The 17022-nt window shown below is 33.9% G+C and overlaps 2 protein-coding genes across 3 annotated transcripts; both read left to right on the top strand.

Annotated features, from left to right (window-relative positions):
- Positions 1 to 2383: 2383 nt before the first annotated feature.
- On the top strand, positions 2384 to 16711 carry LOC123870861 (zinc finger protein 260-like). Of its 2 annotated transcripts, XM_045914337.1 has the most exons (4): positions 2384 to 2649; positions 3299 to 4314; positions 7806 to 7813; positions 15276 to 16711. In XM_045914337.1, coding segments are annotated over exons 1-3 (1092 nt in total). In that variant the 5' UTR covers positions 2384 to 2575; the 3' UTR covers positions 7808 to 7813; positions 15276 to 16711. The 2 variants fall into 2 exon arrangements, with proteins under 2 accessions (XP_045770293.1, XP_045770292.1); XM_045914336.1 differs by lacking the exons at positions 7806 to 7813; positions 15276 to 16711 and having other exon boundaries at positions 2388 to 2649; positions 3299 to 5806.
- Positions 7854 to 16711, top strand: LOC123870869 (cell cycle control protein 50A). Its single transcript, XM_045914352.1, has 9 exons — positions 7854 to 8085; positions 8157 to 8290; positions 8915 to 9117; positions 9579 to 9700; positions 10256 to 10378; positions 11092 to 11177; positions 12012 to 12147; positions 12572 to 12737; positions 14085 to 16711. Exons 1-9 carry the CDS (start codon positions 8031 to 8033, stop codon positions 14128 to 14130), a joined length of 1071 nt encoding a protein of 356 aa, XP_045770308.1. The 5' UTR covers positions 7854 to 8030; the 3' UTR covers positions 14131 to 16711.
- Positions 16712 to 17022: the final 311 nt, after the last annotated feature.

Here is a 17022-nt window from a genome sequence, read left to right as displayed (position 1 = left end):
AATAATTCATAAATTACAATTAAATTGCGCTGTAAAACGTGATTTTTGTCAGTATTACACGAGATAATTACACTTATAACATGTAAATCTTTATTTTTTAGCGATTTTCGGAATAAAAGTCGCGGTTGGTATCGATGAAATAGTTATTAAAGACTTACCTATGAAAAGGCAATTCAAGAACTTGGACGCCTTCTTTCTTATATCTGGAGGCACAAAACACAGCGTCACACATTTGGTTTTTAGTTTTTATCGTAATTTTAACCCAGACTTTTGTGATTTTTAAAATTTTATAAAAACGCTGCATCAAATCCCAATGTTTTGTCTCCAAATGGTGAAAAATTTTAAAAATCACAAAAGTCTGGGTTAAAATTACGATAAAAACTAAAAACCAAATGTGTGACGCTGTGTTTTGTGCCTCCAGATATAAGAAAGAAGGCGTCCAAGTTCCTGAATTGCCTTTTCATAGGTAAGTCTTTAATAACTATTTCATCGATACCAACCGCGACTTTAATTCCGAAAATCGCTAAAAATTAAAGATTTACATGTTATAAGTGTAATTATCTCGTGTAATACTGACAAAAATCACGTTTTACAGCGCAATTTAATTTTAATTTATGAATTATTTTAGGCATCATTTGTAGTGATGTGTACATACTTTATCGATAAAATCAAATTTGTCTTTTATCGTATAAATAACATTTGCTTACTTTTGTAGATTTCCAAAATGTCCTGAAATTAGAACTGCGTGGATCAGGACAATAAAACGAAAATCTGGAAGTGAAAGGTATATTCTCGTCTATGCTCCAAACATTTGGAAGAGTCTTGTTATGTTTCTGGTTTAAAAATAAATAAATTGAAATCAGTTGCAATACCAACTATATTTGAAAGACATCCTCAATAGTCAATACCATCAACCAGTAAGCACTAAGCTCTTTCAAATTGTATGTAGGTACCTACTTATCTACAAATAAATATGTAGTAATGTTACACTTTTCTTTGTTTGACAATAGTTAAACAAAAAAGACACCAACAATTAATTAATTTATTAATTTTTTATTTGTACAAGTATATTTGTATAAAGTGGACAAGGAAGCACTTATCTCTATAAGAGATCTCTACCAGTGACCCTCGGCAGTGCGAGAGGTTGTAAAGGGAGTAGAATAGGTACAGCAAAGAGAGACAGTAATTATTATGGAAAAAAAAACTTTGTAGATATTATGTTATAATATATACTTAATTTTAAGGTTTTAGGTACAAGTGAGTTGAAATAATTTCTAAAATTAAAAATTACCTCATTGTTTTACTGATATTTTTTTTAATTTTATTATCATCATAAAGAATTATGCATTTTTGACTAGGTAACAGCAAGACATACATTAATTCATTTAATTTCAGGTTATAAAGGACGAACGAAACCCACTTCGAGAGCTGGCTAATAATGAAACAAAAACGAAGGTTTTGAGCATTTTCCTCAGTCAGTTTTCTACGTTCAGCTCTCTATAATTTTGTTGACCTAGAATTCTTGACTTTTACTTGGCTTTTTATTTTATAATAGAGCAAGATCCCGGAAGCGCCAGACTGTATATATGTACTTATTTTCTGAGAAACGGCTAATTTATGAGTATCAGCTGCTGCCTTCTAAAGGTACATAATATGTAAAACATTACTCACTTTTCTTAAAGTCCGAGTGTAGATATAATATAAGTAAGTATGTTTTACAGAAGATTGTGAATAATTAATATTCAATACTGTCAGAAACTTTCCGCCACAAAAAGTAACATAGTATAGTTAATATAAAATAATATGCCTACGTTAATTATAGTAATAATACTAATAAATTGATTTGAATTATTTGAAAAGTGTTTCATTTTACTCTTGTTTTTACTGAATATATATAATAACCGTCCGCGTGAATTTATAGGTTTTTAAAAATCCCATGGGAAATCTTTAATTTTCTGGGGTAAAAAGTTACTTACGTCAATTTCCAGGACGTAAGCTACCTATGTATCCATATAAATCGGTACAACGGATGGGCCTTAAGAATCCCATGGGAACTCTTTGATTTTTCGGGGATAAAAGTAGCCTATGTCCGCTCCCAAGGTAACTCTGTACCTTTCATTAAAATCGGTTAAGCTGCTGGGTCGTGAAAAGCTAACAGACAGACTGAGATACACTTTCGTATTTATAATATTAGTATGGAGTATATATATTGCACGTGGTCAGTCGTAGTAACATAGAAAATTAATTTTGATGTAATATCGATATACCCAAATTCGCCGTCCCAACTCTAGATGGTGCACACAGTGACAAAATGACGTGCGCACACATAAATAATTGACACGCATTTTGAACATCACTACGATTGTTGATTGTTCCCTTTGATTGTTTTGGACTTTGGCCCATTTGGCCCTTTGTCCTTGGTTCATTTTTTTATTTGTTTTTTTTTATATGGTTTCAACCATTTCAACTTTCAAGTTTTGATTGATTACATTCCTACCATACCTACCTAGTACTTACCTCGTTAGATAGTAGATAGTTTTTTAGGGTTTTATTAAATACCTATCAATTTTTAAAAATGCAGTGTTTCGTGCCTGTCTGCAGTAATACGTTAAGAACACAGTCCGATTCTCCTGGAATTACTTTTCACAGGTACGACTATAAGATGATTGTGAAGCAGATGTATGCATTGATTACATTTACGTTCTGTAAAAGGTGTAATTTAAGTAAACATTTTGGTAACCATCCGTAATGTTTTTGTACTAACTAAAATAAACCATTTTAATTTCGTACATTGAGAATTTGATTGTGTGTAGGTATAGGTCTATCAAACAGGAAAGTCCATCTGTGCGAAGCCGGTGGGTCAACTATTGAACTAGGTTTTGAACTATAAAGTATTAATAACTAGATGATACATGTGACTTGGCTCATGTGAATTGTAAGTTTTTTTTTAAACTCAGGGTGGCACTATGGGATAAAAATTAAAAATGTCTGTCCCTGGGATCCTTTGTATCAAATTTCGTCAATTTTTTTTAAACTGATGGGCCATGAAAAGTGAGCACTGGGCAGACATACATTTTCGCATTTATAGTATTAGTATGGACATAGACCTTTACTTTCTTTTTAGTATTTAATTATTGTCATCCATAGCGTGTTTTGATATTGATAATATTAATTTCATTTCTTAGTTTTTCGTACCTATCTATATCATAATTACATGTACCTAGTTAGTTGAATATGAAAATGAATAATGCATTCCATACCATACATTCTCATATTTTCTATGCTATGACTTTTATAGGTTTCCCACCACACCCAGAGTCCGCACGGCCTGGCTCCAAGCTCTCAATAAACAAGGATCTCGCGTGCCACGTGGTGCCGTAGTTTGCTCACAGCATTTCCTGACCGATGACTTCTGTGAAACAAGGAGTGGGTTGAAGAAAATTCGGCCCGGAGCTATTCCTTTTGTGCTAAATGACATACAATCGTCTGATGAAAGTCAGAAACCAACAGGTGAACACAAACAGGCAGGAACAGACATTGTATATGAGGCACTGGACACTATTAAAATAAAAAATGAACAATCACAAGAGGCTGTTTTTGCTATGGTTAGTGAGACACTTTTTAAACAGGAACCTTTAGATCAGGAAGTTACGGAGCTAAATTTTGATAATTTCTATGATGCAAACTTTGATGTGTTTAAGAATGAGATATATGAAAATAGTATAGAAATAAAAAATAGTAACAGAAAAGATACTCTATCTATAACAAATTCAAGTCCAAGGACTGAGATTGAGATGCTGGAATTACAAAAAAGTGACGAAGAAGGTAAGAGTTTAGAAACCCATTCAAGTCCACATAGTGATAAAGAGGAACTGAACAATGTAACTGCATCAAAAGGTTGTAATCAAAACAAAAATCTATCGAGTCAATTTATCAGCAGGAACAGTAAGAGAAATCGGCTCATTTGTGATATTTGTCATAGGACTAGTAAAGATAAAACTAGTTTAGTTCATCATATTATGAGAGCTCACACTGGGGAAAAGCCGTACTCCTGTGCGCACTGTCAATACAAATGTGTGAATAAAGGATACTTAAGATCTCACATGAAGACGCACACTGGTGAAAAATCCTTCACATGTGATATTTGTAAAAAAAAATTTGCAAACAAAACTGCTTTAATCATTCATATGAGGACACATACGGGCGAGAAACCCTATGCATGTGAGCTATGTCATTACAAAACTGGATCTAGCAGTGGCATAATTCACCACATGCGTTCTCACCTTGTAGAAAAACGTTACCATTGCAATGTGTGTCAAGCTCAATTAAAAACAAAGGATACTTTAAGGAACCACAAGAGAATTCACACTGGGGTCAAACCCTTTTCTTGTGATTATTGTGAGTATAAATGTGTAAAGAAATGTTCATTAACTGTACATATAAGGAAACACACTGGAGAAAAACCATACTCATGTCAGATTTGTCAATATAAATTTTCGAGTAACGCTGGTTTATATTTGCACATGCTTACTCACACTGGGGAGAGAGCTCACTCGTGTCAGCATTGTCATTCAAAATTTTCGAGAAAAAGTTATTTGAATATACACATGCGTGTTCACACTGGCGAAAAACCTTATCCTTGTAAATATTGTGGCTTCCAATGTACATCAACAAGTGGACTAAAACTTCATACAAGGATTCATACTGGCGAGAAACCATATTGCTGCAAGCATTGTGGGTATAAATGCTCAAGTGCAACTTCTCTAAGAGTCCACATGAATGTACATACTAGACAAAAACCTTATGCGTGTCAGCTCTGTCCAGTAAAATGCGCGCGAAAAAATTACCTAAAGACTCATATGAGGGTTCACACTGGGGAGAAACCTTACTCTTGTGTAGTGTGTGACTGTAAATTGTCATCCAAGTCAGGATTAAAGAGCCATATTAAGTACGTACACAACAGGGAAAAACCTTTTTGCTGTAACTATTGTCAGTATAAATCAACAAGCAAACATACTTTACAGTATCATATAAGAACTCACACTGGTGAGAAACCGTATTCTTGTCAGCTATGTGACTTTAAGAGTTCTTCTAAAAAAGGTGTGCAACTTCATACCAGGACTCACACTGGTGAGAAACCCTATTGTTGCAATGTTTGTCATTATAAATTTGCGATGAGTTCTGGATTAAAGAGGCATATGAGAACTCATACTGGGGAAAAACCTTACACTTGCGACATGTGTCAAAATAAATTTACAAGGAAAAGCGATGTTAGTATACACATTATGATGGCTCACGATGGCAAGAAACCTTATCGTTGCAATGTTTGTCACTATGAATGTACAGTGAGTGCAGCTTTAAAGAGGCATATGTTTATTCACACTAGGACGGAACTTTATTCTTGCGACGTTTGTCAAAAAAAATTTACGAAGAAAATCAATTTAAGAAAACATATGAGGAGTCACACATTTTAGTACCTATCTGAGTGTAAAATCGCGAGTATTTTTTGCTTATTTTGCACTCGTTTCTGACATCCGATTATCGAATGACTCATGCTTAGTGACGAAGGTGCAGTGATGAAAGTTTAGAGTTCAAACAATTTTTGGCTACTTTTTAGCGCGCTTTCTTTTTTTACTAATCTTTTGGCGCGTGGCCAAAATTCGAACTAATCCGCCATCTTCTGATCTTTCGAAGTGTCACGCTGTCCCTTTGTATTTTGTACTAGCTGATGCGCGCAGCTTCGCCCGTGTGGGTTCGTCAGATCCCCTGCAGCATCAGGATTGAGGAGTTGGACTCCAAATTTTTTATGAAACAATGTCGCAAAGTTCCTCTATCGATTAAAAAAGAAATGACGCAAATCGGTTCAGAAATCTCGGAGATTTCGGTGTACATAGGTAGAAAAACACAACTCCCTTTTTGAAAGTCAGTTAAAAAAGTAGCCTATGTTACTCCCTGGTCAATTCTCTACTTGTCTGTGAAAATCCCGTCAAAATCGGTTCAGCCGTTCCAAAGATTACCCTTTTCAATAAGACAGAAAGACAGACAAAAATTTTAAAAACGTGTGATTCGGTGTTGGTATCGTTCAAATAACCATATGAGCTTAATATGAGGTAGTTATTTCGAAATTACAGACAGACACTCCAATTTTATTTATTAGTATAGATGTGGTGTTGCTGAGTAAAAAAATCTGAAAATCACTGTGTTTTTTTAAATATTAGAGCTATTCCATATACATTAACATCAGGATATACTGCACCTTGTATTATAGATGCGCCGCAAATGTGTCTGCATCTTATAACTATATTTAGCACTACGCAAATATAGTATTTAAATAGGTAAACATGGTAGGTTGCAAGTCCATAGCCTATCAATGGTTTTTATTATTCTTTCTCGCTGTGGAAACCGGAAAGACATTCCCAATTTCTGATTCATTCATTAAAATTAGATAAAATGTACTCGATTTCAACATATTCCCTAAAATTGGGGAGATTCTAATTGCTGGCCGCCTTTATTCTACAACTACGCCCCTCTGTCAGGCCTGTTTCACTCTTGGTACTTGCGGGACGTTAAGTACCTACAAGGCATAGGCTTGAATCATTCAGGGCTGGGGCGTTCTAGACGAATGACTTAATTTAAGCACGATTTTGATTTTAACATCGTTTTCGGTTTTCATGAATTTTTTTTTGTAAATTTTGAAAGAGTTAGTGTAGTGTGTCTAGTTGTAGAATAAAATACTGTTATAGACATTAATAGGTATATATTATAATTATAATTATTATAATGAATTACAATTATTATAATGAATTATAATTATTATAATGAATTATAATTATTGATAATGGCAAAAAGACCAAAAAAATATTGCTACCATGATTGTTGTGTGAAAAGATTCAAATTAATCATTGTATAAATATTTAATAACTAAAAAAAAAAAAAAAAATTTTTACAGCTTATTACAGTTTTCGTAACAATCTATAATTTAAAATAAAATAAAATATAGCCTATATCACTCAGGAATAATGTAGCTTTTTACTGGTGACAGAATTTTCCGTTCAGTAGTTCCAGAGATTACTTTCTACAAACAAACTTACAAACCAACATAACACATAGTTACCAACATAAGGTTAAGAAACTTAACAATTGTAATAGTTAATCTATAGGTACTTATAATGTAATAGTTAAGTTTAGAAATAAGGAAATTATGTTAAAATAACAAAATAAATAAAGGCTTGATGTTAAAATATCTACTGTATTTTTTACTCATTGTTGACAACCCTAAGCTTCTGTGACGATGTGGTGACGTCCGTGACGTAGGAAGAGGAAATGATGCAAAGCAATACGGACACTCGCCCGTAGTGATGAAGTTTAGTTTAGCTTGCGTGCGTAATTTTATCTGTTTAATAATAATTATGTAGGTTATTAAATCGTCGCAAGTACTTATTATAGAGTGAATCAGTGAATCTTCTGTACCTACGTATAGTACTAATAAATTATTAGCTGTGCCTCTGTCAATGTCATTCAAGTGCCAAAGGATCCTTGTCGCACTTCGCATATTTTGTAGTTCCTTAAAAGGCCTCTACTGTGTGGATTGTTCATCGTGTTGTGCAAAGAGAATATAGTATAATCACTACGTTTTGTGTTGTGATAAGATGTGTGGGGAAATGAGATGTCAAAAAGTTAGAACCCAGAGCTGTAATGCCAGTTAAGGAAAAAAGATGTCGAACGTAGACAAAATATTTTTTTAAAAATTTATATTACAGAATTGGATACCTATCACTACTTTAATTCAAAAATTTAAAAAAAAGAAAAAATAATATCACTGTCAAAACTGACAGTGATTACAATGATTACATACTCTTTGCTGACAAAGAGTAACCTATTCACTACCATTCACTACCTTAAACGTTTTTACTTTTTTGTCAAACGAAAATTGTTGATATCGTTGAAATGGTGATGAATTTTGTGTGTGTGAATTTGGTTTCGCTAATTATTTAAACGTTATAAATAATAGTTAAGAATTCTACACAATCATGGCGACATCAAGCGATACTTCTGATCAGAATGTAAAGAGTAGGCGTCCTGCAGGTAAGCTAATTTTGGGTAAAGTGGAAACACCTCTTATGGCCTCCTATTATTGATTTATGTTATTTTTCTAGAGTCTGCCTTCAAACAGCAGCGATTGCCTGCTTGGCAACCGATTCTTACTGCGGGTACTGTTCTGCCGACCTTTTTTGTGATAGGTATTGCATTTATTCCCGTGGGCATTGGATTACTTTACTTCTCCGATGAGGTAAGATTTACAAATACTTTAATTTGAGACCACAAAGTCCGTCTATAGAGCTTGTTTATGAAGGTTTTGAATTTTGCTGGCACAGTTTGAATACCAGTACTCGGCAGGCGAACTGCCTATGGGTAACTCAAACTCAACTAAAATGTGTTAAGGTTTTCCTCATTATTAAAATGTTATAAATTATAATGATGTGAGTCATCATTGTCATATTTTTACTACATTCAATTACCACAACCATCTTGTATTTATTTGATATACCTACCATAGTAGTACATTGTAATCCTAATCACATTAAAAATTAATATATTACAAATTGCTGTTTTGGTTCTATAGGTATATGAAATTCACATTAGAAAATGATAAAATAGAATTCAAATGATTTTAAAGTAAAAATGTTTAAGTTAATCACAGTTGGTAAACAGAAGGCCTATTCTGTATCTTAGTGGACATTTTGTATACATAGTTTTATACTATAAAGTAAATAATTTGTTGGACTCATTTATTCTTTACCACCACTGGCTAAGTCTAAGCAAAATCAAAGTACACTCTATAGATATCAGCCAGCAATAAATAGATGGAAATACAAAATAGGCACGCAAATCTTTAATTCTCATAAAATTGCAGGTAAAGGAACATGTGATAGACTACACATACTGCATGAAAGAAAATGAGAATATAACCTGTGCTGAATATATCAGGCAAAACAATATGACAGCCTGCACCTGCCTAATTGAATTTAACTTAACACAAGATTTTAAGGGGGATGTGTATTTCTATTATGGACTCTCCAATTACTACCAGAATCATCGAAGATATGTCAAATCCAGGTAGCTATCTAAATTTTATAATATGTATTTTAAATTAAATTCTGCTTAATTTTGTCTCCAATTCACCTTGGAGGAATAAATGCCCATGCATGTCACCTACCCTACCCATCTTTGTCTTATTTATTGTTTCACAAGTTAGCCTTTGACTGACTGCGATCTCACCTAATGGTAAGTTATGATGCATTCTAAGATGGATGTAGGCTAACTTGGAAGAGCAGTTTTACTAAACCCATACCCCTTATCGGTTTCTACACTGGAATGCTAAACTGCTCGGCGGCACGACTTTGCCGGTAGCTGGTCAACTTACCTCCCAGACCAGACCGTCACTCCTAAATTGCCCCTGCCGCGAATCAAACCCGGGACCAACCGAACCAACTTATAAGACCACAGCGCTCACGAATACGCCAGGAAGGTCGTCAATGGTGGATATAAGGCCTTATTCAATATTTACTGTTATACAGAGACGACAATCAACTTCTTGGCCGTCTTACTAGTCAACCATCAGGAGACTGTGAACCCTTTGCATCTGACAATGGAGTGCCGATAGCACCTTGTGGTGCCATTGCCAACTCTTTGTTCAATGGTAAAAGCACAATTATTTTTTTAATCTTATCACACATTTGAACAATGAATAATTTTTTTATCTTATATACGAATAATTTATAAGTTGCCATTCTGATATGACAACATGCACTACATATTTCCTAAACTGAAATGCTGCCATAAATCGTCAGTAGCCATAAATAAGGAAACATGTTTAACAAAAAAAATTACACATTTTAATACATAATCTATCTAGAAACATTTCATTACATTTTTCGAATGACTTTTCTACATTATAAACACAATGTAGTAATGATATACTGTGGTAGGCCAGAAATATCAGGCATTTTAGCTCTAAAAGTCTAAACTATAGACGGTGGGTTGTAATTTGAAGACTGCTGGCTTAGTCCTTGCAGCAGTACTTTTTAGCCTGAGACTCCTCCACTAGTCCAGAGGGCAAAGATCTATCTAGAAACCTTTGATAACTTAATTTTCTGTAAAACTTCCTTACATTATAGATACAAAGTAGTCATAATAAATTATGGGGGCCAGATATCAGGAATTTTCGCACTTGATCAGCTTTTTATATTTTTAGATTCACTATCAGTAACATCAAAAGACATGAACATGGATGTGCCAGTGCTAAGGACAGGTATTGCTTGGACTTCGGATAAAAATATCAAGTTTCGTAACCCTCCAGGCCAAGATCTGAAAACTGGTAAGCCATTATATTTGCCACAACCAATCGGTTAACAAGCCTCATTAATAAATTGAGGAACTGGCGAACGAAACGGGATAATTACATTTCTGATCAAAATACTTTACACAAACAGTTAAATTAAAGTGTACATCCACCAACCGATGCGATTTTGTGACAAATCTTATGCTTAAAAAAACAAAAGTCTAGGTTGGAGTGCGCTTGCCTTGAAGAAATGTTTAAATACATAGAAATAATAGTACATTTTTAAAAATTCAATTATACTTTAACAAGTATTTTTGAGGACCAAGGATATTTGGTCCTCAAATCTGTTCATAGTCCACCGACTAATTGCAGATGGAAGAGATGTGAAAAAAAAAAGTATTTTTGAAACGTAAAATGCTACCACTGGTTTAGAATGCCTTTCTTACCAAGAAGGACTAACAAGAAACTTTGCGACTGCTCTTTCCGAACCCATGATTTATTATATTAATAATATGTCCTGTATAAAAGTAATTGCAGTCTTGTGCATTGCTGAAGCGAGCTGCGTGTGAAATCCACATACTATTGTCATTTACATAATTGATGCCTCTTTCTTTTTTGACTCCATCGGGCTCACTTGGTATATCTAAATGAAAATGAAAATTGATTTAGATTTAGGAACAATGCGTTAAAGTAAAAAAGAATTATTTTCTTCTCTTGTAGGAGGTTTTTATGGTCGTGTTTGATTTCAGCATTTGCAAACTACACGAAACCCATTAACTGGCGTCGTCATGTTTGGGAGTTGGATCCAAATAACACGGAAAATAATGGTTTTCTGGTAAGGCGTTGATGATAATAGATCCTGTTCTAATAATAAAATATTACTAGTGACCTGCCCTGCTCGCATGGGTGCAAAGTAGATACTAATGAGGTGTCAGTATGGTTATTTTGTTATATTTCAAAAGAATAAGACAACATTTTTCATGGAAGCTACAGTCAGCTTAATTTCTTCCGGCATCTTGAACAATTATCGTGATATTTCAACAAATTAACACAAAGCAATATTAAACTATACATAAAACATCTTCTTGAATCACTCTCTTAAAAACATCTAAACGTACAGACGTCGGGTGGCGAATTTGTTTTATACTATTGAGAAGATAAATATGAAAGTTTGGATATTTGTTACTCCTTCACGCCACAATGACTGAACAAAGGCTGAGAAATAGAGATAGCCTATACCTACCCTGAAAACATAGGCTACTTTTATGCCAGAAAATCGGCAAAATTTCGAAAATTCTCGCGGGATTTTCAAAAAGCTACATACACGCAGACAAAGTCTTGGGCATCATGTAATAATAAATTTATATATTTTTTCATTTAAAATAATAATACAATCCAAAATTATTGTGTCCCCGAATTTGAAAGAGCAGGGCTTTCACTTTGCAACCATCACATCATTTACTGAAGTATTCGATCACATTAAATTTTGAATGAGCTGAGTTCCTGATCACATCTGACTTGAGACACCTTAGGAAAATATAGATATTTTATTACAATTTTATTATTATAGTAGCAGTAGTATCAAAAACGTTTGGTATCGGGTTAAAGCACATAACTAGGTCCTTACGTATGGATAAAATAGCTAATTTAAAAAACGATTTTTTTCAAGAACGAAGACTTGATTGTATGGATGCGCACCGCGGCCCTACCGACGTTCCGCAAGCTGTACCGAAGAGTGGACCACACGCAACGGGGATTTATATCCGGACTTGTCTCAGGCCTTTACGTGCTTCGAGTTGAATATAGTAAGTGTCTAGTGCAAGTGCGAGTCAGACTCGCGCACCGAGGGTTCCGTACTCAAGTATTTTTTAAATAAATAAAAATCTGTTTCAAAATTCACCCTTTAATATGATACCCCATTTGGTATATTTATCTTACTTTGAAAATTGAAAATATTGTTTGTTCATGAATATTTTTTTTTTTTGTAATGTAACCACAAATTTACAGTTTTCGGATTTTTTCCTTTACTTGTGTTATTAAACCCTATAAGTTTTCTTGACAGACACGACAGACGGACAGATGGACAGACAGATAAGGAAGAGATACTATAAAGGTTCCTTTTTTCCTTTTGAGGTATGGAACCCGAAAAAGGAGATTTCTGTGCTACATTGGCATAACTTATTAAGTGGTAGTACTATACTAGATAAAACATACGCCCCTTTCCCACAGATTACCCGGTCATAGACTTCGACGGGCGGAAGTCCTTTGTAATATCGACGACGTCGCTGCTGGGCGGCAAGAACCCGTTCCTGGGCGTCGCGTACGTGGTGGTGGGCACGCTGTGTCTGCTGCTGGGCATCGTGCTGCTCGTCATACATGTCCGCTGCTCTAAGAGGTAATCATCATCATCATCACCCATTGCCGGCTCACTACAGAGCACGGGTCTAACATAGTCTACCATAGGGTCAAATGCGGATTGGCAGACTTCACGCACCTTTTGAGAACATTATGGAAAACTCTCAGGTGTGCAGGTACTTTACAATGTTTTAGGTGTAATAAGTATTTTATTTTATTTACAAGGTAATATTTACTTTTTTAAAAATTAATACTTCATTTTATTTACGAGATAATAATTTATTGTGGAGCGGTGATAGCTCTATTACCTAGTTAGTGGTTGAGACTTCGACTTCCTATTGGATGTGATAAAATTATCACATGATTTATCAATAATCTGTTTGGTCCGCTGAACGCGGCTCCGATCCGCACCGCTTCAGTTGACATACACTCTAAGTAGGATGTTGTTATAAAGGCAAACTTAATGTAAAATCTCATAAAAAAAAAGTATTTGCCCGCGACTTCGTGTAAGTGGACCTACAACATAGCCTTCGGGGATATTGTAGCTATCTATGAGTGAAGGAATTTTCACGATCGGATCATTAGTTCTCGAGATTACTCCCTACAAACAAACTCACAAATATCTCTTTAAATAATATTAGTATACATATAGATTAGGTTTTTACATCTTTGCCTATTTTAGATACCCTCCTCCTACTCCCAACATGAGTATCGTGGAACCTGTCCCCATTCCTGAAAATGTACCTATTCCTAAAAACCTTGCCATGGCTTCGTAAGTATGACGTACTATATTCTAAATATTGTAGAGTAGAAACAAAGTTAGTATAGGTGTACACTTATTTTTATGAATTAATAGATGATGCTCGTCCGCATGGATATAGTTTTTTTAACCCCTTAGAAGCACTTTGAATTTCCAGGGTAAAATGTTGCCTATATGCATGCGACTTTATGCACGTGGATTTAGGTTTTGTAAGAATCCCGTGGGAATCCTTTGGTTTTCCAAGACAAAAATAGCCTAAGTCCTTCCTTGGGATGCAAGCTGCCTCTGTACCATTCGTCAAGAATGGTTAAACAGATGGGCCGTGAAAAGCTAGCAGACAGACATACTGAGACAACTTTCGCATTTAAATATATGAAGTATCAGCACCTTCTTCCGCGTGAGATGAATATGTGATTAAAAACCCGTAGGAATTTTCTTACTTGAAGAAATAAAGACTTGAACTGCTATTGGATAACTCAAAAACGGATGGGGTGGAACTTTCTAGTTATCCAATGGTAATTCGAGAAATTCTCCCGTCCCGTTCGGCACACGTTACGTATGCAATGACCTTTAAGTTCACTCCACCGGTTTTCGTTGACCTAACGCAATGCTTACCAAATGTTTCAGCACTACAGAGATGATCAACGTGAATCCACGCACGCCTTATTCTTAAAGAGTCGCTGCAATATGTATCAATCGAAAGGAAAACGAAAGCATGCCAAACGGTTTTAGCATTTGATATTAGGTTGCGTTTAAAGGGCCTTGCTTGTACACATTAGTACAATACACTCCGCCAATGCCCTCCGTGAATATAGCGCATACATTTGCCGCTTGTGGCCAGCATACGCTGGTTTTCAATCCACGTTGCGTATGCACATTGTAGCCACGATTCAGGAAATAATAAATAAATAAAATAGCTTACATGCACTTATTACTAGATACAATGATTTCATTTAGTTTCTTATTAACATTATATAATATTTCAGAAAATACAAACTAATAATGACCTTTGGTTGTCGTTCCAATCATACATCAAAAGTATTTCATTATACATACTTTCATAAAATCTAGTTTACTTAAACATTATGATTTTGAGGTTGTTTCTCAGTAACACTTGAAACCTTCTTGAAACAAAAAGCATTCTTGTTTATACGCTCTTATGTCAAAATCTACAAATTGACAGTAAAAAACACTGGATTCATTTTAATAAAAGGCTTTGATTTTTGACTATGGTTTGAAACCAGCGATATAAAATCAAAGCCTCTCAATCGAAGTTCATGTATTCCGGGCTTTACTATTATTTTAAGAACTTTGTATTACACCTAGTATTTTTAGAAAATTTTCACGTTAGAATTGTATAAGTAATTTATAAAAAATTTATCAAAAAAGACCACTCTTTTTTACATGCATAATTATTTTATTTTTGTTCTAGATATTTTAGAAGTCTAATGATAATAGTGCTAATTCTATTGAACACAAACTTTAAATCAAACTAAATTGATTTGTTTGCTTTTTTTTCCGCACGTAACATTGTGTAAAAGTTCAAAGATCCATCAATTAATTGTCAATTTAGTTAAATGATGGTGTACTTACGTACAACCGAATTAGCACTTATTTACTTTAAATTTAAATATTGTGATATGTTTGTTTGACCATTCATTTGTTAATGTTAAATATTGTTGATATAGATATAATATGAACTTATTATTTAGCTGTAAGTATGGTTTGTTTTTCATGCATTTTTAAGCAATTAAAAATCAATAATAAAAATATACTTATCTATGACTGTAACAACTAACTATAATAGCAATCTGTAATTTTTATGAAACAGGAAATATTGTTCATAGAAATAGTATTTACAATTTGAAAAATATTTGTAATATAATTAACTTTATTTCACATACATATACTGTGTAATCTATGTCTAATATTATAAAATACATACCTAAAAATACCACAGACTTAAAAATATTTAAACCCAAAAATAGAGATTAGCATTGCGTCTAACATCTAAGTGCCTTTTAGAAAAGTAATGTATTCATAATATTATTAACAACTTATTACACTTACTTATTTATATTTAGATATAAAGAAAGTAGAAGTATTCCCTTTTTAAACAATCCACAGTATGTACTTATATAAATTTTCTAATAGAGAAAATGAAGATGTGGGGTTGCGGCCATTGCATAATCATTTATTAAAAAGAAACAGAACTCTTGTAGGATCGCTCGTGTGTCTGTCCGTCTGTTACGGTCAATTTCCTCCGAATCTACTAGACCGATTAAGTTGTTTTTTTCAAGTTTGTTTAAGTTAAGTTCACCCAAAATACTGAATTTAAAGTTAATAAATGAATTTTGAATATGTAGGTCACTTTTCGGGGGCGAAAATTTAAAAATGTAGACTCAAGCTCTATTTTTTTGGGTATCGTTGCCATCTCACAGTGGCCGCTACATAGCGTCAAATGCCGTCTCTGATTAGTTACCTATCTAAGGAAACAAGATGGTATCGGTTTTAAAAACCGATCAAAATTTTAATATTAACTAGTTCTCAGTTTATTTATATTTGATTGTAAGTGCGCTCTCTTTAAAGCTGATCGTACATTAGGTACAGCTTTCAACAATCTTTATGGCCGCTTTCAACAAGAACATTTGGATGCGTACAACGTACAGGTATCAACCGGGCATAGCAAGCGCGCTTGGTATGCACAAGTTAGCGCGCTTAGAGTTGTATTTCAATGAAAAGAAGCGAAAAAGAAGTGGTGAGCGGGGACGTGTGTTTTCGTTTTTAACCATGACTTGATAAAAATATGATCTCTAATAATAATTTGATTGATCTATTGAACACGTCTCCACGTTTCAGTGGAAATACACCCTTATAATCTCACCGCGTGGTTAAAAGCGGCCATAAAGATAAGAGTTGTACTTACACTACACGCCTCATGAGCGTGATGACGCCATAGAATTTTTGGCGCGTCAGATGTGAGCGTCGCGTACTGATGACGTCATTCTAATTTTTATTACTGGAAATACGTTGCAGCACGCTGTGTGTGTTTTAATGTGCGATCAGTATAATCTTTTGAAATTATACACTTTTTTGTCTCGGATCTTAATATTGGCTTTGGATTAGATGTTACATTCAATTTAGATTTGCATTTAGGTACTTAGAATATTTCCAAAAAAATAACTCTAGTTAAGTATAAACTTATTAGTTGTCTATCTTGATGTTTCACGAAATAAATGTTTTAAAATTGTTAAGGCAATTTTTTTTTTATTTACACGGTGCTTTTATGGTTGCTCACAGATTTCTAATCAAAATTTACTAAAATGATACTAATCTAAAAATAATGATGATAGAAAAATTATTACAAAGATTGCATTAATTACATTTAGTAGTTTAGACATTTTTGTACAACAGAATAAGTACCTACCCATAAATCCCTCTATTATTTTCATTTCTATCACACCTTTACATTCTATCAATTTAGTTGGTATGATGATAATTATTTTAATGACTTCCTCTCTGAAACTTGAACTGTTTCAATTTTTTATCTGTAGATACCATCTGT

The sequence above is a fragment of the Maniola jurtina genome, chromosome 13 (genome assembly GCF_905333055.1).
Source record: "Maniola jurtina chromosome 13, ilManJurt1.1, whole genome shotgun sequence".
Classification (NCBI taxonomy): Eukaryota; Metazoa; Arthropoda; class Insecta; order Lepidoptera; family Nymphalidae; genus Maniola; species Maniola jurtina.
The sequence above is the reverse complement of the archived record's forward strand: the minus strand, read 5'-3'. Positions and strand labels throughout refer to the sequence as shown.